Source organism: Sus scrofa, chromosome 2 (assembly GCF_054392235.1).
Source record: "Sus scrofa isolate SSC_HxYL_T2T_F1_AM1 chromosome 2, Sscrofa_HxYL_maternal_Yorkshire_Landrace_v2.0, whole genome shotgun sequence".
Classification (NCBI taxonomy): domain Eukaryota; kingdom Metazoa; phylum Chordata; class Mammalia; order Artiodactyla; family Suidae; genus Sus; species Sus scrofa.
In genome coordinates this window covers 161,203,125-161,225,725 of record NC_139384.1, presented here as the reverse complement: position 1 = coordinate 161,225,725, position 22,601 = coordinate 161,203,125, and the positions used below count along the sequence as shown (strand labels likewise).

The 22,601-nt window shown below is 57.1% G+C and overlaps 1 protein-coding gene, 1 long non-coding RNA gene and 1 other non-coding gene across 8 annotated transcripts in view; 1 reads left to right on the top strand and 2 right to left on the bottom strand.

Moving 5' to 3' along the window:
• The window catches only part of PPARGC1B (PPARG coactivator 1 beta), a 101,897-nt gene extending 93,857 nt beyond the window's left edge, over positions 1 to 8,040 (bottom strand). For 3 of the 6 annotated variants that reach the window (XR_002342022.2, XR_014839150.1, XM_021085008.2), the window contains exon 1: positions 7,915 to 8,040. Coding sequence is in view for 2 of the 6 variants with exons in the window: in XM_021085008.2 (XP_020940667.2) it covers positions 7,915 to 7,992 (78 nt within the window). In the remaining 4 variants the exon portion in view is untranslated. Of the gene's footprint in view, positions 1 to 5,319; positions 5,554 to 6,355; positions 6,594 to 7,914 lie in introns of those variants that run through there. The other 3 variants (XR_014839149.1, XM_085015085.1, XM_085015087.1) reach the window with 2 other exon arrangements.
• On the bottom strand, positions 5,444 to 5,523 carry MIR378-1 (microRNA mir-378-1). Its single transcript, NR_038523.1, has one exon. It is a non-coding gene; the product is annotated as a microRNA mir-378-1 (primary transcript).
• Positions 5,764 to 13,011, top strand: LOC146405834 (uncharacterized). The gene is made up of 2 exons (XR_014839170.1): positions 5,764 to 6,220; positions 10,230 to 13,011. It is a non-coding gene; the product is annotated as an uncharacterized LOC146405834 (long non-coding RNA).
• Positions 13,012 to 22,601: the final 9,590 nt, after the last annotated feature.

Genomic DNA, 22,601 nt, shown 5'->3' with positions numbered 1-22,601 from the left:
AAAAACACAAGAGGCACAAAGAAATCTGCCAAAGGCCACGAAGCTTGTCCCAAGCAGAGTCCTGGCCTAGGCTCCTAAGCCCTCTAAGTCACTGAACCAATAGCTGTTTTCCTCCGGAGAAAAGACTGGGTAGGAACTACAGGGCCTTGGGGCTAATTCATCCACAGCTTTGCCAAGGACTTAGAAGTCTCTCCGTGGGGCTGCAACTCAGGCTCTGCCCTAAGGACAGGGCGGGCTGGGGAGCCCAGGAGCCTTGCAGCCACTGTAGCTGCGTGACCTCGGGCCAGGCCCCACCTCTCAGCTCTGACCCTGCAGCACGGTCGCCCTCAAGGGGTGGTCCCAAGCACCTGGCCAGGGAGCCTGCAAGGGGAGTGGGGGGGCCTCCCGGGTTCAGGAACCAGCAAGCAGGAAGACAGCGTGGCCTGCACCTGCGGCCTGCACCCAGGTCCCAGGGCCATTGACCCCCCCCCAATAGACAAGTGCCTGTAGCCCTTCCCAGTCCTCACTGAGGGAGCTCCCTGGTGGCTCAGCGGGTTAGGGATCCATTGTTATCACTCCTGTGCAACGGGCTTGGTCCCTGGCCTGGGGACTCCCGCAAGCCCAGCCACCCTGGGCAACAGCATTTCTCCAAGGACCAGCCACCTGTCCCTCCCCCAGAACCGAGACCCATCCTCCCCCCAAGTCCTGAAACTGGAAGAGAAGCAGTCGGGGCGCCGGGGAGCTGAGCCTCCTCCAGCCAGGTGGCTTCTCAGGTGCCTCCGTGTCTCTTCTTCTGGGAAAGAGGGGGCAGGAGGGATGCACTCCGAGGGCCCCCCGGGCCGAGGAGAGGGAGCCACTCGGGCCAAGTTCACATCCCAGGCTAGACACTCAGTAGCTCCAAGACCCTGAACGACGCACCTGAGCCCTGTGCCTCAACTTCATCCCTAACTAAATGAGTGACACAGAACCCACCTCACCAATCCAGAAAGAAACCACGCAGCAGTACCCAGAAGCCTCCTCTCAGACACACGCTCAAAGAGTCCCGGGTGACACGATGTAGTCTGTGGGCAGCGGTGGCCGCTGGTCCAAACTGGCTGAAGCTGGGTGTCGGGGGCCTAGGGACGCATGACTCTCTCTCTGCCACTGGCTCCTGCTGGCTATGCCTGGCATCTTCCACCATCAAATGCTTAAGATACAAAGGTCTTTGCAGAGAACCTGACACCCAAACATAAAAAAGACTCTGCTCAAAACCTCGTCTACTTAATGCCAGACAGGATAAACATTTTTTCTTGCCCTCCCTGGGCTGTCATCCTAGTTGTAGGGATAAAAGCATGCAGGCCCCTCCCCGTCAGGGGACAGGGCAGAACAGACACTTGACGGGCTCTCCAGAGCAGTCAGGTAGGAGCAGGGGCTGGAAACACGGGCAGACTGTGACTGCGTTAGCATGCTGCGGGCCCGCGGAGGGGACTCCAGGTCATTCCAGAAGCATTTCTGCACCTGTCTCTTCTCAGGAACAGGTGCACCAAAGACACATAAGGAGCCGCAGCATCTGCTCCGAGGAGGCTTATATTCTAGCACATTCCTTCACTCAGGGAGGATTTCATTTTGGTTTGAGCCAAACCAAAATTTGGCTTGCAGGAGTCCCCGGGCCAGGGACCAAGCCCATTGCACAGGAGTGATAACAATGGATCCCTAACCCGCTGGGCCACCAGGGAGCTCCCTCAGTGAGGACTGGGAAAGGCTACAGGCACTTGTCTATTCGGGGGGGGGGGGGGGTCAATGAAGCAAACAAAATCCTTGCACTCATGGAGCTTAACGATCTGGAGTGACTTCGTCAACACTTCACAAGACCCGCTTTAGAAAACGTTTCCGTGATTTGGTGTTTAGACTCGGCGCGCTGCGGTGGGTGCTTTAAATCCATGTAGCCCTTGGATTTTCACTGTCTCCTCCAAAGAACTTTATGGGCAGGTGCTATTACCATCACCTCTGCGCAGGGGGAAATGGAAGCTGAGAGAGGTCACGTGACCCACCAAAGGGCTCCGAGCTCGTGAATCACAGAACCCGGACCCGAACCCGGGGAGGCTGACGTCCAAGGGAGCGCTCGCCACCCCCCCCCCCGCCCCCGGGGAACGGAGGGGAGAAGGTGTCACCAAAATGACAGCAGGGGAGCTGAACACTGGACACAGCGGCGATGGAGACGCGGAGACAGAAGAGAGCAGAGCCTCTGCTTCCAGGAAGAGACTCGCGGCCAGGGCCCCAGAGAAAGCGCACGACTCGGGAGCGTCAGGGGCCTAACTCGCCAACGCCAAGTATCTGAAGGCCCTTGAACTTGAGGTTAAACGGACTGGGGAGCCAGGGATGACGTATGAGCAAGGGGGTGACCCCAGACACGCCCTGTGGGCAGACTATCTGCCAGCAGGGCTGAGGACAAGCAGGAGGGGCGGGGGCCGGTGTGGCGAAGACGGGCAGTCGAGGCAGGAGTCCCACTGTGGAGGGCCAAGGTCCTGGATCAGAAGTTTCAGAGGGACAGAAAGGGCAAAGCCCAGTGCCACTGCGCCCCCGCAGCCCACACGGTGGACGCCAGGCACCCACCCAGGCTGCAGCAGGGGAAGGGAAAAGCCCCTCGGTCTCTCCCAAAGGACTGTGCGGTCCCTCCACCCTGCACCCCAGGCAGCATGCTGGCCTTTCTTCCCTAGAAAAGACTGTGCCTGATCTCGCCCGTCTCAGGTGCCGAGACACAAGGGCTCCAAGTTGTGTGACCAGCAGGCAGATGTTATGGGCAGAGCAGGATCTTAACCCCCAATCCCCAGAGGTGGGGCCCAGCAGCCCCACTGCAGAGACAGAGGGACAGGGGCCTGGACAAACAGAGGGACCATGAGTTCGGCCTTCTCTCGCTCCGATTAGCCTTCATGTTTGCCCAAGTTGCTGGCAAACAAGGAGGAACAGAAAGCGAGCGGTCCCTGGCTGCATGGAGCTTGGAGTCACGAGGTCTGGGGGCCACTGCCTCGCTCTGCCTTCTACTCCCAGGCTGTACAGGGGGTCCCCTCTGGCCAGTGAGTGAGTTTTCTGAGAGCATAAACGCCTCATCCGTGAAACGGAATAACATCTACACTTCATAGTCTTTATGGGAATGAACCACAGTCACGCACTAGAAGGCTCGCCAGAGGCTCAGCACGCAGGGCTGCTCACCGAGTGGCGTGGAGGATGCGGGAGGAGACAGCCGTTCCTACCGCCAGTCTCGCTCCCAGCCCACGGCCCCAGTGGCCAGGCTGCCTCTGACTCAAGCCGCTGTTCCTTCTATTGTCCCAGAGAAGGAAGAGGGCGACGCACATCCTGGCAAAGATGGAGCTTCTGGCCCCAGCGGGGGAGGGGCGGGCCCCAGGGTGACGGGAGACAGGCGATCGGTCCCCGCCTTTGCCGGGCTTCACAGGCATCCTGATCAGCAGCAGCAGCCGGACAGCCCAGTGAGGGACCCCTGGGCCTCCAGTGAATGCAGCCAGCCCACCGAGCCCCCTCTGGACGCAGGGGAACAAGCCCCCCCCGGGGTGTCACACAGGTGATCCGTGGGGAAGGGCACCCGGCCCAGGGTGCACTCGCCCTGCCCTACGGAGGGTCAGAACTTTGACTTGGAAAAGAAGCCAGCCCTGGCTCCGGGGCTGTGCGGGCAGCAACATTCCAGAACTAGCAAAAGTCAACACCAGCACTTCGAGCCCCGCGCCCTGATTCTCCAGGTGGCAGGGGCCCCTTGTGGGCGCTCAGATCCTGTTTTAGAACGGGGAGGAGATAGGATTCCAACTGAGAAATGGGCCAAGTTCACCAATAAGACATTCCACAGGACTCAATCACTCATGGCCCCTCATCAGAAGAAAAGAGGGTTCCGTCTCACAAGTCGTCAAAGAATCGCACATTAAAAGAGTCAGCGGGACACCGTTTATTGATAAACAGACGTAAAAAATGAAAAACAACTTGCAGAGAGTCATCGAGTATGGGCACCAGGCATTCCCACCCAGCCCACACTCCGAGTGCAAATGAGCTCCGTCTTTCTGGAAGGCACCCTCCAGAAAGGCTGCTGACCAAATGCCTGCGTAGCTCCTTGACAGAGTAATCTCATTTCTAGGAATTTAGATATATACAAAGACAGTCATTTCCGCGTGGCTCATAACAGCAAAAAAAGAGAGAGAAACTACTTAAATGACTACCAATAAAGGATGAATTAAATGCATTTTGGTTCAATCCATGATACTATGTAACTGTTAAGATACTAAGTAGAAGAATTATTGATACAGAAAGATAGCCACAGCATAATCCTTTGAAGGGAAAAAAGGCAAGTTTAAAAAACAGTGTGATTCCACGTTACAATTAGCAGATAAAGGACGGCTCCATCTTTGTACAAAAGACACAATCGAAAGGACTCAATAGGCGAAGAAAGTGGACATGAAAAGCAGCAGCGGTTCCGTCGGGTAAGCTCACGTGTTTTCCATTCTGTCCTTGACGCTGGCCAGTGTTTTCTAACAATTCTGTAATTAAATATTTTCAATGATAAGGGGTTGGGCCCGATGATTCATCAGGTTCCTGCCAACTCGACATTTTGGGCATCTATGATTGTCGTCCCAAGCAACCAAGCGACTTCAAACAACCCATATTTAGTGTGGCCTCCGGAGCCTCGGCCGCTGCCCACAGCTGCAGCCCTCTGCATTCCTCTCTCCCCAAGCTCGCAGCCCAGCTGTCCCCTGTCCCCCCCTGGCCGGCCTAAGAGCTGCCCTCGCCTGCAGGTCCTGTGCCCAGCCGAAAGCCGAGCGAAGGCACTCAGCACGGTAACAGGTGCCACGAGGGCACAAAGAGATGACAGGCACGACTCCTCCGGTTCCAGAATCTGCCTGGGACACGGGGCTCACGCACCAAGGGCTCGGTTGTGCAACGCGGCCTAAGGAAACCCGAGGGGAGGGAGCAGAGTGAGCCGGGTCGGGAGGCCTGCCGGCTGCAGGAGAGGGCGATGCAGGCCAGGGGCGAAGGCGAGCGGAGGGAGGCCCACCCGGAGGCCTTTGGGACACACGCCCCGAACCCTTCCAAGAAGCTTTCGCAATCCTCGGCCTGCTGAATTTCGGAACTCTGACCTGAGGAGGTGAAAGTTAAGTCTCCTCAACAGAAGCTCTCCCTCTGGCTACTCCGGATTAGCCGCCAAAGACAGGACTTGGGGAGAAAGCTGATCAACGACCTTTTTCCTCACTCTTCCCACCCCTTCCCGAGGGGGAGATGGGGGGCGAGGGTCAAGGAGGGGCTGGGGAGGGGGGGGAGAAGTGGCAGCAACAACCGGACATCCCGCATGCAAACAGAGCTCACCCCCAGCGGCCACGGGCTCCGACTGCGGGCGCCACCAGCCCCATTTGACAGATGGCGGAAGGGAGGCTGGGAGAGTCCAAAGGGCTGGCTCCGGGGTCACCCAGCCAGAGAGCGGCGAAGGCGACTCCACGCAGGCCTTCTGACTCCAAGTCCAGTGCTATTTCCAGGCAACACACAGGACCTGGAGTCAGGAGCCCTGGGTGGCTCTGTCACCCACTGGCTGCGTGGTCCTGTACCGGCCGCGGGGCTCTCACAGCCTCTCTCCCCAGCTGTAAAATGAGCAGGCCCGCGATGGCCCGCCCAGGTCCCCTTCCGCCGGCTGGCTGAGCCTTCTAGGGGCGGCGGCAAAGCTCCCCTCTCAGTTACATTTCCCAAGTTGGGCCGGCAAGGATCACCGAAGCGCCGCGGCCCGTCACGTGGTTACATAAAAAAAGCCAACGTCCCAGATTAACTTTCACTGCACCGCTTCTGCCGCTACCTCATTACCCAATTTTCCAGGTTCCTTGGGTGAGAGATCCCTGCTGGGTAGGCCCGCCGGGCGGCTGAGAGGGCCAGTGATGAAGTACTGGTGAGCCAAAGAACACCGAGGATGGAGTGCGAACCGGGGGTCGGGGCCAAAGCGGACAAGTGTTTGCTATGGGGCTCCGGACTCTTCCAAGTCTCCTTCACCGGCGTCTTGGCTGAGAGGTTTGGAGTCACCCACCCAGACCAGCCCGAGGGCCGAGGACAGAACGGTCCCAGCGGCAACGGTGCCCCGGCCCCCGCCTGCCGGCTGGGGGGCTGCGGGGGCGGTGGCGGTGCCGGGGCTGGGCACCGCCTTGGGCGCTGACACGGCCGCGGGGCGAGCCACGGCCCCGGTGCCCGCCGCGGGAGCTCCACCGCAGTTTCGTCAGAGGTAAAGGTACGCGCCCGGCGCGCGCCGCGTGTGCACACAAACACAGCCTCGCGCGCGCGGACCGCGCATCGCCCTCTCCCGCCGGCCTGGCCGAGCGCGACCACACGCCCCCGGCGCCCTCGGCCCCTGCCCGGAACCCACCCGAGCGCGCCGCCACCGACCACGAGGCCCCGCGGCTCCCTGACGCATGCACGTCCGCAGCGGGCACGGGCTGGCCTCCTCCCGCGCGTGGCGGGCTTCCTCCCGGCGACAGCCCGCCGTGCCGCGCCGTCCCATCAGCCAGCGGGGACTCGCCCGCCGGCGTCCGCCCAGAGCGGAACGTCTCGGCTGCGGCATCCCCTCGGAGCGCGTCTCGCCGCCCGGAGTCAGCGCGCAAGCCTCTCCCCGCCCACCGGGTCCCATGACAGCTGCTGCCGCCCAAAGACAGGCGGATTCTAACAAGAAGCAAAGTTTCTCCCTCCCGCTCTCCCCTCCCACACGCCCGCCCCCCGCCTCCCCCTCCCTCCCAGTGTTATGCAAAGCAAGCCGGCACCGGCGCTCCGGCCCCAGGTACCAAACCGGCCCTCGCGAGCCGCGCCCGGTTGCGCCCGGCGGCCCCTCTCGGCGCTCGGGCGTGCGCCCGCATCCGGGGTCTCCCGCTCGGCTCCGCCGCGTCCCCCGCCGCCCGGCTGCCCGCAGCGGGGCGCCCGCGCGGAAAGCCCTAACTATGGGGCCAAACTTTAAGCTCGCAACAGGCAGGGGTGGGGGACAGCGGGGAAGGGGCGGGGGGCGCGCACGCCCCGCGCAGGCATGTTCGGTGCCGCGGGGGGCAGCAGCACCCCCCCGCCCGCGTCTCCACGTCCCCGGCTTCCTCGCTCCCCCCTCCCGGCACACCAAAGCACCCTCTCCTGTCACGCGCGTGTCGCCGGTGGGGCTCCCAGGCGCAGCCGGAGCCCGGGACGCCGCCTCGCCTTCCCTTCCCCCCCGCACCGCCGAGCGCGCACCGGGGCCGCGCGCTGCAGGGGGACCCAGGCGCCCCCACACCGTCCTCCGCCCCCATCCCGCCGCGCTCTGGCCCCCGGAGGCTCCGCCGAGTAGCGAAAGCAGGAAGGTGCTATCCCCGCCCGCACGTCCACGTGCCCCACAGACCCCCTACGCCCTCAGCGGGCAACTGGCAGGAAACTCCGCGCTGCGGCCGCTTTGGGGAGCCTCGGGGGGGCAGCAGCAGAACGCGGGGTATCGGAGACTGGGGAGGGGGGTCAGGGGACTCCGAAAACCGGGGCAGGCGCCTGTGCCCGGGCCACAAGTCCACGTGAAAGTACGGCGGCAAGTGCCGAGAGCCTGAGGGCGCGCCTCCCGCACCCAGAGCCAGCCTGAGGGTCCCGCACACCTTGGCGCGGCTCCACCTCCCAAAGAAGCGTGCAAACACCCCCCCCCTCCTCCAGCACGGCCGGGGCGGGGGGGGGCCGGACGCCCAGCAACCAAGGCTAGACCCTCCCCAGCAGCCGTGGCGCCCCCAAGGCTCCCGCCTGCTCGGGCGGCCCCCCAGCTCCCCGTGACCCTCACGAAGCGCATCGCGGGGTGCGCCGAACAGGGCTTCTGCACCCCGGAGCCCCGGCCCCCCAGTGCGCCCACCGCTGCCGCCGGCCTCTGCGGCTGCGGCAGCAGCCCCCGCGGCTCAGCCCCGCTGGCCTCGGGCCCGCGGCCCCCGCCGGCCGTACCTGCGCGTCGGCGAGATAGTTGAGGAAGAAGGAGGAGAGCTCTTCGTCCAGGAGCGCGCCGCAGTCGTTCCCCGCCATCTTCCAGCCGCGGCTGCAGCGTGCGGCGGAGTCAGCGCCGAGCCGGCCGCGGGGGTGGGGGGGCGGGCGCGAGCGGCCGAGGGAGGCGGGCGGAGCGAGCGCGGCCGGCGGGAGGGGGCGGAGCCAGGCCGCGGCTGCCGCAGGGCCGCTGGCGGCGGGGGCGGGGCCGCGCGCGGAGGGCGCCCGCGGGGGTCTCGCCCCCCCCTCCCCGCCCCGGCGCGGCGCTGCGCCGCGGCCGGCGCCGCGATCCGCTCCCGCGGGCCCCGGCCCGGGAGGAAGGCGCCGGCAGCCGGGCGGCTGTGCCCCAGCCGGCGGCCTGCCGCCTGCGCAGCAATGCGGGCGGCCCAGCGCTCCGGCCGGAGCGAATCACGTTGCGTTAGCGCTGGGCGGGTCCGGAGCCAACCTGCTTCTGCTCGGCTGGGAAAACTGAGGCCCGAGAAGGCAGAGGACTTTGCAGCCTCGGTGTGTTGCAGATTGCAGGGCAGACAGGCAAAGCCCCGGTCTGACGGCCCCGGAGGCTTGAGTTTGCCCAGCAGGGCTGCCGGCCAGAAAGGGAGGAACACCCTAGGGCCAAGGCGGAGAAATCAGGGAAGGCTCCTCGGAGGTGGTGGCTTTTGAAAACTCCTTCCATGGGAGATACGCTGACCAATATTCTAAATGTAACCATCTCTGGCTCTCAAGGCTCCTCTCATTCCCTAGTCCTCCCCTTCCCCCTCAAAAACACCCCCAAAACTTCACTGACTTCTCTAACCATGGCCCACAATGCCTTGAAGCAGCCAAACTGCCTGCTTCCCCAGGCCCACTGGCCTCCTCCCTGGTTGAACCATCTCACAAGCGGCCTCCACACCCTGAGTGGTAGCCCACATCTGCCCTGCGTCCTTCCCCACTGCCCCGCAGACTGTCGGCCATTGCCTCTCCCCTACTCCCACCGGGCTCCCTTACACCTGCAGGCCTTTTTTTTTTTTTTTTTTTTCCTTTCCTAATTTCTAATAATTCCTTCTTTCTTTTTTTTTTTTTTTCCTTTGGCTACCCCAGCATATGGAGTTCCCAGGCCAGGGATCAGATCTAAGCCTCAGTCGTGACCTGCGGCAACGCTGGACCCCTTCACCCACTGGGTTCGATCCCGCCTCCTGACACTACAGAGACACCTCTGATTCTGTTGCACCCCAGCGGGAACTCCAGATCTGCAGGCCTTTAAAACATTGGTAACGGTGGCATTTTACATTAGTGTCAGCAAAGATTTAATCTTCACTACTAAACTTCCTACTACACTCGAAGACCCATGAAAGCAAGGCCTGAACCTGCTTTTGCGCATGCTGTGTCTCCAGTGCCTGGCACATAGTAGGTGCTTAATAAAGAAGGTGTTAACTAAAAATTCCAGAGGATTTTGATCTACCTGCTGTTACCACCACCACACACAGTATAGATAAGGAAACGGCCCAGGGTCAACACTGTACCAGGAGTGAGTGCCAGAGCCAGGACCAGAACTCAGACCTCCTGACGCCAACCTTGAACTCTCATTGTTATGCCTCGCTGTTTGCCAGGCAGGAGATGAGGGCACCGCCTGGGTAAAGGCAGGAAGGCGGGAAGATTTCGGCCTGTTTTATTGGGCCCTCCTGCCTCCTGCACACACAGGGCTGCCCCACCCTGCCTGCCCTGCCTGGGCTCCCTCCCAGCCAGAGGAGGAAGCAGGGAGCGTCCCGAGAGAACACCTGCTCAGACTTGAACACCCCATCGAGAGCTTCCTTCTTCTCCAGCCTGAGGTTCCCAGAACCGGCAGGGTGTAATTTCAGTCTCTGGGCTTCAGACGAGGGTGCCTTAAAGGAACAAGGCATCCCAAGGGAGCACCTCCACATAACCTCGGAGCAATGACCTGGGAGTCGGCAGCCCTGGGTTCTGGCCAGTCTAGCACATCCATTCCAATATTGGGCAACCCAGGGAGGTAAGAGCCCGGGCGCTGCAGCCAGACGGCCCGGCTGCGAACACCTGCAAGGTGTATCCTCACGTAGGCTCGGGCCTCGTTTGCTCATCTACACAGATGCGGATGGCAGATCACTCACACCACGGGGATGCCTGGGTGATGGAGGAGGCGGTACCCGTCAGGTGTGTACCTGACTCCATCAGGAAAAGGCGGGCCTTTCTGGTCCCCTGGCTCCCCATCTGTAAAAACAGGGATCAAATATATGTCCCCTGAATATAACATAGGCCAAGGCCAATGTCCCTTCACTTTCTTCCAGGGCTTCGAGGCTGCCGACCACCTTGAACTTCGACGGATGCTCGCAGGCTTCGTGCCCTCGGGCCTCTCTGCGGCTGTTTCCTCCACGCAGGGGTCTTGAGAGGGGACTGCAGGAAGCAATGCCTGTGAAACCAACTGCTTGGCGCAGAGAAGTCCTGAGTCTCATCCTCACTGCCAGCCTCGTCACCACCAGCACCAAGGACCTAAGCTCTCCTAAGGCCGCGCCTTGCTGCTGCTGCCTGTAGACATGAGGGTCTGAGCCCCGTGGGTCTCTGTTTCCAGAACTGGCCCTACCAGATCCAACCCAGCCTCCGACTGGCGTTATGCTCCCTTACAGCCCAGGGGCCATTCTTGGAGGGTCCCCAAGGCCGGCCATCTCCAGCCTGGGCCTGGCAGAGCTACAGTACCGGACAGAGCCTCCCGGGGAAGGGCTCCATGCCCTCATCCAAAGGCTTTTGTCTTTTTTATCTTTTTGCTTTTTCAGGGCCACTCCCATGGCATATGGAGGTTCCCCAGCTAGGGGTCGAATCAGAGCTACAGTCGCTGGCCTCCACCACAGCCACAGCAACGCCAGATCCGAGCTGCGTCTGCGACCAACACCACAGCTCACGACAATGACAGATCCTTAACCCACGGAGCGAGGCCAGGGATCGAACCCACAACCTCATGGTCCCAGTCGCATTCACTTCTGCTGTGCCGAGACGGGAGCTCCAAAAGGCTTTTGTCTTTAAAACTCTGGTGTTGATAGAAAAGCCACAAACTGCCCAACTTCAGGTCTTTCTCACTAATCTCTGTGTCCTCAGAATGGGCATCTGGCTGGTAAGAAGCTCGGTGAGAAGGCTCCTCATCTGAGCTCCCCAGCTTCTTATACAAAAGCAGTTATCGCAGGAATTCCTTTATCACAGGCCGCCCACAGAGTCTCGGCCTCATCACCTTCTCTGGTCCATAAAAGCCCTCAAGAAGCCTAACGGGCTAGCTGATCTTGTGCAATTAGCTTACCCACTCTGATGCCGTGTCCTGACCTGTAAAAACGAAAGAGCCAGGCTGAACCATCCCCTCCCGAACCCTCCAATCCAGCTACAAGGGCAGTCTACAGGGATCGGTGCAAATGGCACAGCTTTTCTGTACTGCGCGTGCCCCAGACACCTGCGTTTCTGTCACCTCAGATTGTCCTCAGCGACCCCGAGCAGCCGCTGTGTGATGTCCATTTGATGCCGGAGGAAACTAAAGCTTAAAGGGGTTAAAGTGATTCGGCCAAGACCAAGCAGGTGGAGACAGAGCTGAGACCTGAAGGAGCCCTGGGCAGGGTCGAAGCCCCAGAGCCTGGAAGGGAACGCGTCACAGCCGCAACCCCTTCCAGGCAGTGGGAACGGTGGCACCTTTCCCATTTTATGACTTTCAAGCGAAGGGCAACAGGCACGCCAAACCCGAACCTCATGTGGCTCGACTCCTACCTACCTTGCCTTTTTACGGGCCTTGCCTCTCCCCGGGTTCGTGAAAGTTTGCTGTGCACACACTCTGGGCAAAGCCCAGAACCCTCCGGGCTCCGTGGAAATGGCTACAGCAACGGGAGCCCAGGGGGCTGGGACACTTTGAGTCACTGCTTACAAATGCTCAGCAGTAAAACCGTCAGCATCCTCTCCCTCTGATGATGGGAGAACACGCTCTAGTCAGAGTCTGCAGCTGCGCCTCTCCAACCCCGGAGGGGAGGAGGGTCCCGTGGGCCCCATCAGTAGCCGCTAGAGGTCCATAGGTCTACAGTGGGCCAAGGAATCTGCATTTAGTAGGCTGCCCTGCATGCCTCTGCTGCCAGAAACTACCCACTTCGCTGGCTGTTTAATGAGCACCTACTAGTGATGGGATGCCTGGATCCACAGCTGCGGCCCCGCCCGCCTCCTACTCCGCACAGATCCTTAGCGAGTTTTTGTTGACTGGGTGAGGGAGACAGGACTCGGGCCTTGTCCTCACTGCAGTTTCCTGCCAGCCACCCACTGCACGGTGACTCCCTGTCTGACCCAGGCCGGGGAGTCAGACACACACCCGTTTTCCACCTCTGCCTCGGAGGCAGGGACCCCAGCCAAGAGGAACTAAAAATCACCTGCTTTGTATTGTTAATTCAGAAGGCAAACGCCACCGTCCCCTGAGCCGCAGCCCTCAGGACAGGGGAGGGGCAGTGGAGGGCCTGCCACCCCCCACCCGCCCCCCACTCCCGGCTTCCCCGGACAGGCCGAAGAATGCGGCCACGGTCCCGCAACCCCTGGGCGGCAGAGCCAGGACTAGAAGCCAGGCTCAGGTGTCTTCTCCGGGCTGAGCCTGAGGAAGACATCTTTTGGTTGTGACAGTTGCGGGTCTCAGAATTGGGGACAGGTACTCCTGGCACCCGACCCTCCATCAGCAGCCAGGCATTTCTGTGCGTTAACCAGTGCCCTCTTTCCCGCAGGGCTACAGATGAGCCCTCCGCTCAGTCTGGGGGATGCACTTGGCAGATCACGTTCCCGCTCATGTGCTCCCAGTGACGCAAGGGCTTCCGATCTGGCAGGTGAGGGCATCAAACAGCCGCGCGGGCAGCTGTGACTGTTTCCGATCGCCAGTACAACTAAGGGCAGAGTTTCATTCACTCTCCTCAGCCTTGACAATGACATAATGAGAGGGGGTGGGACGAGAAACCTGGGCTTTTCCTCACCTGCCCGCAGAGCAATCTGATGCCAGACCAGCATGACGGAGAAACGGGCCCTCCTTATGCCCATTTGATAGATGGAGAAATAAAGGCCCAGGGATATGAATTCTTCTTCGTGGTTTTTTTTTTTTTCAGAGATGTGCATTTTACCAGGTTATTACTATATGTGTAATTTATGTTTATAAATTAAATGTATACAATTTAATTCAGACAGTTGCCTGAATTAAAGAGCGACATCTAAACGTAGCCTTCCCATCAGGAAGGCGAGCAGGTGGCGAGAATGCGGTTGCCTGTCACTGGGGAGTAGCCCTTAGCTCCTTTCCTTTCTGGCTTGGAGACCTTGCCAAGCACCGTCCTCTCCTTCCTACCCGACCTAGAGTTTGGGTGGATCAAGTGCATTTGCAAAGGGCTTTGAACGTTGCATTCACTATCCGAAGTCAACAATGCTCCTTCTGGAAATTTATCCTGAGGGTCTGATTCAAAAAATGAGACTGCTACAGTAGGACGTTGGTGTAGATGGACAGATGGACAGACGGCTGGACTCAATAAAGACCTTTAGGACGTGCCGGGCGCCAGGCACTGTGCTACAGGCCCTCAGATGGATCCTGTGGTCCAGCCTCTGCGCTCGTGTAACTCGCAGCTCTGATCGCCACACCATGCAGGCGAGAGACGAGTCAACGTGCAGTTTGCTAGCGTGTCGCAAGCTCTTTAATGGAGGAAGATGGGGGCTGAAGACGAGGTGAAGCTGGGATTAGCACCCTGGGGAGAGGCGGCATCCCGAGCTGAGACAGCGAAGGTGCAGGAGAGATCTGGAAGCCTGGGCCAAAGCAGAGCGGTGATCAACAGGCTTTGGTCCTAGGTAGAAACTGGTGGGGGACTAGAGGGAAGGGTCGGGACCCCCAGGTCCTGGCTCTACGGATGGATGATGGGGCCTGAGGAGGGCAGTTTAGGGGGACGTCTCCGAAGGAGGGCTCTCCGATGACTGTGACGTCCAAGGAGAGACACACAGGGGAGCACACGGGTGCCAAGCAGAAAACTGGCAAGAACCTCAACATCAAGTAAGAGAGACAGTTGAGCTGCATTCCTAGTCACAGCCGGAGACCAAGGCTCACCCACTGCAAAGAGAACCGTGCCCAAGCGTGTCCCCTGCAGGACTCGTCATTAGAGGTTGCTGGGAAATGAGATCCCACATGGAATATTAGACAACAGTGAAAATCCTCAAAATCTGCACGAATCCACCCGGAGGAATCACCAAGGCAGTGAGACAAGCAAGCAGCCTAAGGATACATACAGCATTAGGCCGTTTATGTAAGATTTTAAATCTGCAAAATACACGGAGTTGAAGTAAAAGCATAAACATGGGACACTGAAGGCCGCCATCGTTTTAGGAAAGGGGGACCCAGGGCTGGCTTCATGGCTGTGCCCCTCACCCAGGCAGTCATACTGGGCCCTGGCCATGGCTGAATGCTTTGCTGGGGCCATCTTGAAATTCATAATGTTTTGGGTTTTTGTCTTTTTAGGGCCACAGCCACAGCATATGGAGGTTCCCAGGCTAGGGGTCGATCGGAGCTGTAGCTGCCGGCCTACACCACGGCCACAACAACGCCAGATCTGAGCCACGTCTGCGACCTACACCGCAGCTCACGGCAGCGCCGGATCCTTAACCCACTGAGTGAGGCCAGGATCGAACCCGCAACCTCATGGTTCCTAGACGGATTCGTTAACCACTGCACCACAGGGGAAACTCCCTCAAAACTCTTTTTAAATTATCAATATGTGTTATATCGATGTGGTGTAGTGTTCCTTGTGCTTTTCTATATGTTGGAAATCGTTTATAATATAGAAACAGTAAAGGTGTAGTTATATAAAAAAGTGGCTTCTTTACTTGAAATACTCTGCAGAGGACAGAAAGCTATACGGAAAATGTGTAAAAAGCACGCATGACATTAAATGAAACAGGATGATAAAATGTTTACAAGACTGTTACAGTTCCACACATAAATGACGTGTCAAGTAGTTTGTGAGTGTGACATAAGGAGTGTGAACAAGTGAAACATGATTAGGAAGGCAGAAACAATCCCTTTACTATTTTCATCGGTGTTATGATTTTGTTTTTACAATGAGTAAAATGTAAGTTTCTGTCTGCTTTCTATACTAACAATCAGCGCCTCCGATAAACTATGTTGCTGGGTGTGAACTGTATCATTTAAGTAACAAATGTGCACCGGAACAGGGATAGTTTGTTCTTCCTTAACAGCCGCAGGTGCAGCAAACGGAAGTCCCTGGAGCTGCAGCTGAGGCCCACGCCACAGCCACTGCCACTGCCACACCAGGTCTGAGCAGATGTGCGACCTACGCCGCAGGTTGCGGCAACGCCAGATCCTTAACCCACTGGGCGAGGCCAGGGATCGAACCTGCATCCTCACTGACGCTATGCCAGGTCCTGAACCAGCTGAGCCACAATGGGAACTCTGTAAGAGGGACATTTTAAAGACTCAAGATCTCCGTATAAAAGAGTAGCTACGATGGAATTGTTTGGGGAACCCTCCCTAAAATGAGCTGTGAACTGGAAGTCCGGCTGGAGTCCCACCTGGGCACTAAGCTCAGATTTGGCCAAACCTCTTCTCCACTCTGAGACTCGGATTCCCGGTCTCACCACAAAGGGCCTGCACAGGAGCAGCCACCCTGACAGGCCTGGCGTGGGCGTCTCCTCGGGGCCTCCGCACTGACTGTGACGCTCTGGTCCCCTCGCCCGTTTCCAGGAGACGGCACCTGGGCCCTGCATAGTCTGGCCGCAGAGGCGGCTGGCGTCAGGACACCGAGAGGAGAACCCGGGTCAGCAGGGCACCCCGGGAGCACTTGACACGGGCTGGAATCTCCTTGGCTCCTGCAGCAGCAGAAACTGCAGAGTCCCAGGCAAAGGGCCCGGACCGTGGGCCCAGCCTCACGGGTGCAGCCCCGCTCTCTTCAGCTGCCCCACAAATACTGACAGACCCCGCGAAAGGAGAAAAACACATCGAAAGGGGATAGCCCACCTTCTGCGGAGTTATTTTTTCATTATAAATTATTTTAAATTACACAAGTGACACATAATTATTATATCCTTGTATGAAAAAGGGAAAAAATGCAAAAGAAGGAGAAGCCTCTCCAAGCACCTGCGCCCAACTAACTACCACTCCCTCCCACACGCACATGCGTGAGTGTTCCACCAGTGGCCTGGAGGAAAAGAAAAAGTTGTTTTCTTTGATTTATATACTCATTATAAAACCCACAAACTCTCAGAGCTCCCTGGCGGCCTAGTGGTTAAGGGTCCAGCATTGTCATTGCTGTGGCTCAGGTCACTACTGTGACATGGGTTGGATCCCTGGCCTGGGAACAGCGGTGGGCATGGCCCAAAAAACTCCAAAAACGTACAAACACTCAAAGTTTCATTTGAGACTTTGAAACAAAAAATGGAATCTTACAGAGTACCCTTGTGGCACAGTGGGTTAAGGATCTGGCCTTGTCTCTGCGGTGGGGTGGGTTAGACCCTTGGCCTGGGAACTTTCGCATGCCATGGGCACAGCAAAAAAAAATAAAATAAAAATAAAGGAATCTTAATAATTCCTGTTTTGAAATTTCCTTCATAGGGATTCTTAGAAATCTTTTGTTATCAGTACGTACAGATCTGCCTATTCCTTCAACTTGCTTCCCGGCATCCCCAGGGTATGTGTGCCACGGACTTGGTTTGCAACTCTTGGTGCATCATGTTTCTGGACTTATGCTCTCCAGGTGTTTGTGTGGTCCTGGTTATATCACTAAAGAATATGGGAGTTCCCGTTGGGCTCAGCAGGTCAAGAACCCAACTGGTATCCATGAGGATGCAGGTTTGATCCCTGGCTTCACTCAGTGGCTGAAGGATCCGGTGTCACCACAAACCGCGGCATAGGCTGCAGATGAGGCTTGGATCCTGTGTTGCTGTGGCTGTGGTGTAGGCCAGCAGCTGCAGCTCCGATTCAACCCCTAACCTGGGAACCTCCATATACCACAGGTGCAGCCTTAAAAAGAAAAAGAAATTAGCAGTGCGATTCTGCTGTGTAGCCCTGGGAACTCTGTCTAGTCATTTACGATGGAGCCAGATAATGTGGGAAAAGAGAATGAGCAGGTGTATGTGTGACGGGGTCACCTTGCTGTGCAGTAGAAAATTGACAGCACGCTGTCAACCAGCTACAAAGGAAAAAAATAAAAATCATTAAAAAAAACAAAAAGAAAGAAAAAGGAAATGGATGAAAGACTTACACATAAAACTTGCAATTAAAAAATAAATAAATAAACGTGCAAAGCTGGGCATAGAAAATAATGACAATGGGCCCATTCCTTTAGTCATTCAACCAACAAAAACCTACGGAACGCCTCCTTTGAGTATACACGCTTCATCTTTTAAAACAGGAGCAGCCAGAGCTGCACATACGCGTTTAGCAAATAACAGCAATCGTGTTGCTACATGGTTTGAAATTCATTCGTCATTCCTCAGGAGCAGCCTACGTGGTGCCAGGCTTTCTGCTAAGCTTGGTAGGACTCTGCGGTATTAGTTTTGACTGCTGTGGTTGCAGTGAACAAAACTCCTCTTTAAACTCTAGCAGATAAGGCACTGGCTTCCATAAGTAACCCTTTCAAAGGAGCAACGCTGCCGGGAAGACGGATGTTCATTTCTCAGCTGCTTTCCTCCGGGTCGGCTTCCTTCCGAGATGGGCGCTCTCCCGGCGCTGGCAAGGGGGTAGGCGCCAGGCCTAAACCCAATCCTCTTAGCCGTCCAGCAAGGGAGCTGCCCCAGTTGTCCAGCAAAAGATGAGGCTTCGCTCATATATCAGTTTGGCTCAGATGCCTCTGCCTAAGCCAGGCCCTTCTCGGACAGGTCAGTCGGAATCCGGAGTCAAGCTGTCGCATGGAAATGCCCCCAAGGCAAGACTTCTCAAAGCGGGACCACCCCTCCGGGAAAGCGCTCCTGTTCTAACTTCAAACCGAACTTTGGTGTTTCCCTTTATTATGAACCCAGCAAACGACACACGGCTGTATTAAAAGTACCCACCACCTTGTCACCAACCGAAATCACAGGTGTCTCACGGCACATGGCAGCTGCATAGCTCTCGCCGCGTCATCTATGCTCATCCCACTGTGAAATGACGGTGGCTGTCGGACCAATTCCGTCTTGTTATTTCACGTGTTAATACATACACATGGCACTATATCAAAAACCTGTTTTTCTCGGAGTTCCCGTTGTGGCACAGCAGAAACGAATCCGACTAGGAACCATGAAGTTGTGGGTTCAAACCCTGGCCTCGCTCCGGGGGTTCAGGATCTGGCGTGGCCATGAGCTGTGGTGTAGGTCCCAGACGTGGCTTGGATCCTGAGTTGCTGTGGCTCTGGTGTAGGCCAGCAGGCAACAGCTCTGATTCGACCTCTAGCCTGGGAATCTCCATATGCCCTGGTGCAGCCCTAAAAGGAAAAAAGACAGGAAAAAAAAAAAACTGTTTTTCTCATCATTTCGCAACTATGTCAGTATAACTGGCTTTTTAAACCATTTGTGGTTGGCATTAAACATTAAAAACCATCCATCTGAGAAGGGATCCAGAGGCTTCTAGGGACGGCCGAGGGGCCCATGGCATGAAAATAAGACTAGCTATGATATGGGGGAGGGGGGTCTCCCCAAAGGGAAACTGGGTGCCTCTGCTGGAGGGAGAGGAAGAGGAGCTGCGGAGGCTGCCATGACTGAGGTCGGCTGGGATGCAGAGATGAGGCAGATGTGAGCCTGCCCGCAAGTCAGACTACAAGCCCCTGGAGAGGCTCTGGTCCAGCCCCTTCCTTTGACACATAAGGAAGACCTGAAGCCTCAGAGGGGCCGGACTTAGCCAAGGCCACCTAGAAGGGGCAGTATTGGACCCAGAAAGGCTCCCGGACTCTTGCCCTCCTCTCTTAGTCCCACCTCTGCAGGGTAGATGGGAAGACGGTGCAAGGCAGCCCCAACTCCTGAAGTTAAACACGGCACACAAGGGAGGGTGTTTATAGTGCTAGTTGCCTGTATCTAAAAAAGGAGAGCTCCAGAGTTCCCACTGTGGCACAGTGGAAACAAACCCAACTAGTATCCATGTGGATGCGGGTTCGATCCCTGGCCTCGCTCAATGGGTTAAGCATCTGGCGTTGCCATGAGCTGTGGTGTGAGTTGCAAATGTGGCTCGAATCTGGTGTTGCTGTGGCTGTGGTGCAGGCCAGCAGCTGCAGCTCTGATTGGACCCCTAACCTGGGAACTTCCATAGGCCACGGGTTCGGTCCTAAAAAAGTAGAAAAAAGTAAAGAAATAAAAGAGAGCGAACTCAGAGTTCCCCGGTGGCCTAGTGGTTAAAGGATCCTGTGTTCTCACTGCTGTGGCTCAGGTCAGTGTTGTGGCACGAGTCCGTCTTCTGGCCTGAGAACTGTGGCACGACGCAGGTGCAGCCAAAAAAAAAAAAAGATCTCACATCATAACCGAACTCACCACTTTAGAAAAAATGGAGAAAAAGAACAAACTAAGCCTAAAACAAGCAGACGAAAAGAAATAATAAAACTCAGAGCCCAAAGTAACGACATAGGAGAACAGCAGAGAAAATCAGCGAAACCAAGAGCTGGTTCTCTGAAAAGACAGGCTTCGGTGACAAAGCTTCAGCTTGACCCCAAGAAAAAGAGAGGAGGTTCCAAGTCCTACAGAAATGAAAGCGGGGACCTTACTCCAACCCCACGGGACGGGAAGAATGAGACGATAATGCTGTGAACAGCTGGAAGCCGATGAATTGGGTAACTCCGGTCAAATGCTCAAACCCCTGGAAAGATACGAACTATTACAACTAATTCAGGACTTTCCACTGAGGCGCAATGGCAATGGGATGGCGGCGTCTTGGGAGAGGCTGGGGGGCAGGTTCGAACCTCCAGCTGGTGCCATAGGTTAAGGCTGCACCTTTGGCTCGGACCTGATCCCTGGCCCCGGAACTCCATGTGCCACAGGGTGGCCAGAATGGAAAAGAAGGACGGCTACGGCTACTAATTCAATAGGAAACAGAACATCTGAGGAGAGAAAAGCGAGTAGAGACTGAACTGGTAATCGAATAACTACCCACCACGAACAGCCCGGGTCGAGGTGACCTCACTGGTGAGTTCCACCAAACAGTTACAGAAAGATTCTTGGAGCGCCTGTCGCGGCCCAGCGATTCAGGAACCCGACTCGTGTCCATGGGGACACGGGTTCGATCCCTGGCCTCGCTCAGTGCGTTAAGGATCCGGCGTTGCCACGAGCTGTGGTGTAGGTCGAAGACGCGGCTCGGATCCCACGTGGCTGTGGCTGCGGTGTAGACCGGCCGCTGTAGCTCCCATGTGACCCCTAGCCTGGGAACCTCCATACGCTGTGAGTGCAGCCCCCAAAAGACAAAAATAAAATGAAATAAAATAACGATTCTTGCTAATTCTTCACAAACGCTTCCTAAAAATAAGAGGAACGAACACTCCTCAGCCCATCCTTATGGGGCGGTGTTCGTCTGACACCAAAGCCACACAAGGACATTGCAAGACAACGGCAGGCCGCTACCATCTTCCGAAGGCAGGTGCTAGGGCAGCTCTCAGGAGCCCTTAACTCAGGATGAAACAGCATAATGGCAAGAGATGTGTACAGATGTCTCTCATTCCCAAAAGCGTCTCATCATCCAAACAACGAGAGGCGGTGGCGACACAGGGAATTAACTTCAAGCGTGGAAGCACAGTGGGGCCGCCTTTTTAAAACAGGCAGTGATCATTCTGAAGAGTATTTTGTTCCTTAAACCAAGATTACTAATACTTCTCTGTGTCACTCTCCTATCCTTTTAGAAGTATTTTTAGCACCATTTAAGACAGAGGATGTGAGGGCATTTTAAAACCCTCTGGGAGAAAAATCACTGTTGGGACTTACAGAGCACAGCCCCACCGGGCCCACAGCCGTTCCACTCCTTGCAATGAGGTGTCTCCTGCCACAGGGCCTTTGCACTTGCTGTTTCCGTGACCAGGGACGCGCTGCCCTCAGCTGCCCTTGTGGTTTGCTCCCACCCTTCATCCCTGAGCCAAATCTCACCTTCTCAGGAAGGCCATCCCTGACCGACTGATCTACATGAAACCTCTGAAGTTATCTTAGAAGAGAAGCGAGGCGGGAGCAGCGTCTTATTACCCACCGTGTCCCCCAGGACAAGACGGTTTGTATCACATGCTATTTACTTTTTTTGGAGGGGGGGTCTGCCACGCTCACGGCATATGGAAGTTCCTGGACCAGGATCAAATCCCAACAGCCGCTGTGACCTGTGAGACAGCTGCAGCAGTGCTGGATCCTTAACCCACTTGCCACCGTGAGAACTCCAAGGATGCTATTTAATGAAGTAGCCATTCACTTCTCTTCTCATGTGCGGAAGAGGAATCTAAGGCTCTGGGATGAGAAATGACCTGCTCAAGTTTCGGTGGCAGGTAGGGTGACGTATCGTCCACCCTGGGAGGTTTTCACCCTGAACATGTGCTAAGCTGGACGGGACACGGGACAATAGGAGTAAACAGAAACGGCAAACCAAGACACCGGCCACACCTCAGAAGGGGAACTGAACTGGCAGGTGTGAGCCGTAGTCTCTGTGCTACATGCCAAGATCTGTGAAAAGCTGGGGGTACTTTAGCCACGTGCCTCTGCCCCCCCGGGAGCGCGAAGCTGCACGGCCCAGGAGCGGCTTGTCCTCACGACTCTGCAGACTCTACTGTCACCCACGTGTCATGAGGAGCTCCTCCAGAGCGGGAGCCAAGGTTTCCTCGGTCAAAGTCGGTGCAGTGACAGAAGGACCAAAATGGAACTGGGGTCTCCTTCGTGAAGAGAAGGCGGACCCTAAGCAACACTCTTGAGGCGTTTCCCGAAGTCACCTAGCTCAGCAGGTGCCAAGTGTCTCAGCCCAGAACCCAGCCATATGCCTGCCCTTTGACTAGGTCTCCCTGCTCCTGGGAGTTCACCCTAAAAATGAGAGAAAGAACGAGAGGAAGCAGGCCAGGCCAAAGCATTCACTGAGGTGGACTGGGGGCGGGGGCTGGGTTTGGAGCCTGGAGCCAGGCGGGCCGGGAGCTGCCCTCCTCTCCCGCTACCCAGATGGCAGCCAGCCCGTCCCCCGCAGCCTCACTGCTCCCCCAGGATCAAGGCGGCATCAAGTGGGTCCCCTGACGTCGGACTGGCCTGTTGACCTGCTTGGACCACGAGCACGCGGCAGAGAGGACGCAGTGCCAGGGCCAGACCCAGGTGTCAGGGCCATGGAGCTTCCACTCTGGCTCTCCGGGAAGCCACCACGGTGTCAAGAAGGCCAGCTAACACCCTGGACCATGCAGGTGGACAGAGGCCCCGGACGACAAGACCACAGAGGCGGAAACCAGCAGGTTCCTAGAGCCGTTTCAGCCCCTCCGGCTGCGGCGCCTGGCAGGTGAATAAACCCGTCTTGGGTCCTCTGGCTCCTGGGAAGCCACCTCAGTCAGTACCACGTGGGGCAGGGAGGGCCAGCTCCACCACGCCCTGTTCACACTGCAGAGTCATGAGCAAGTAAACGGGGCTTCTTCCCTTAAGCCACACATTTGGGGGCCATTTGTTACACAGCAGTGGATAACTCAAATGCTAGCTGCATAAATTCTGGGACATTATTAAAGCAA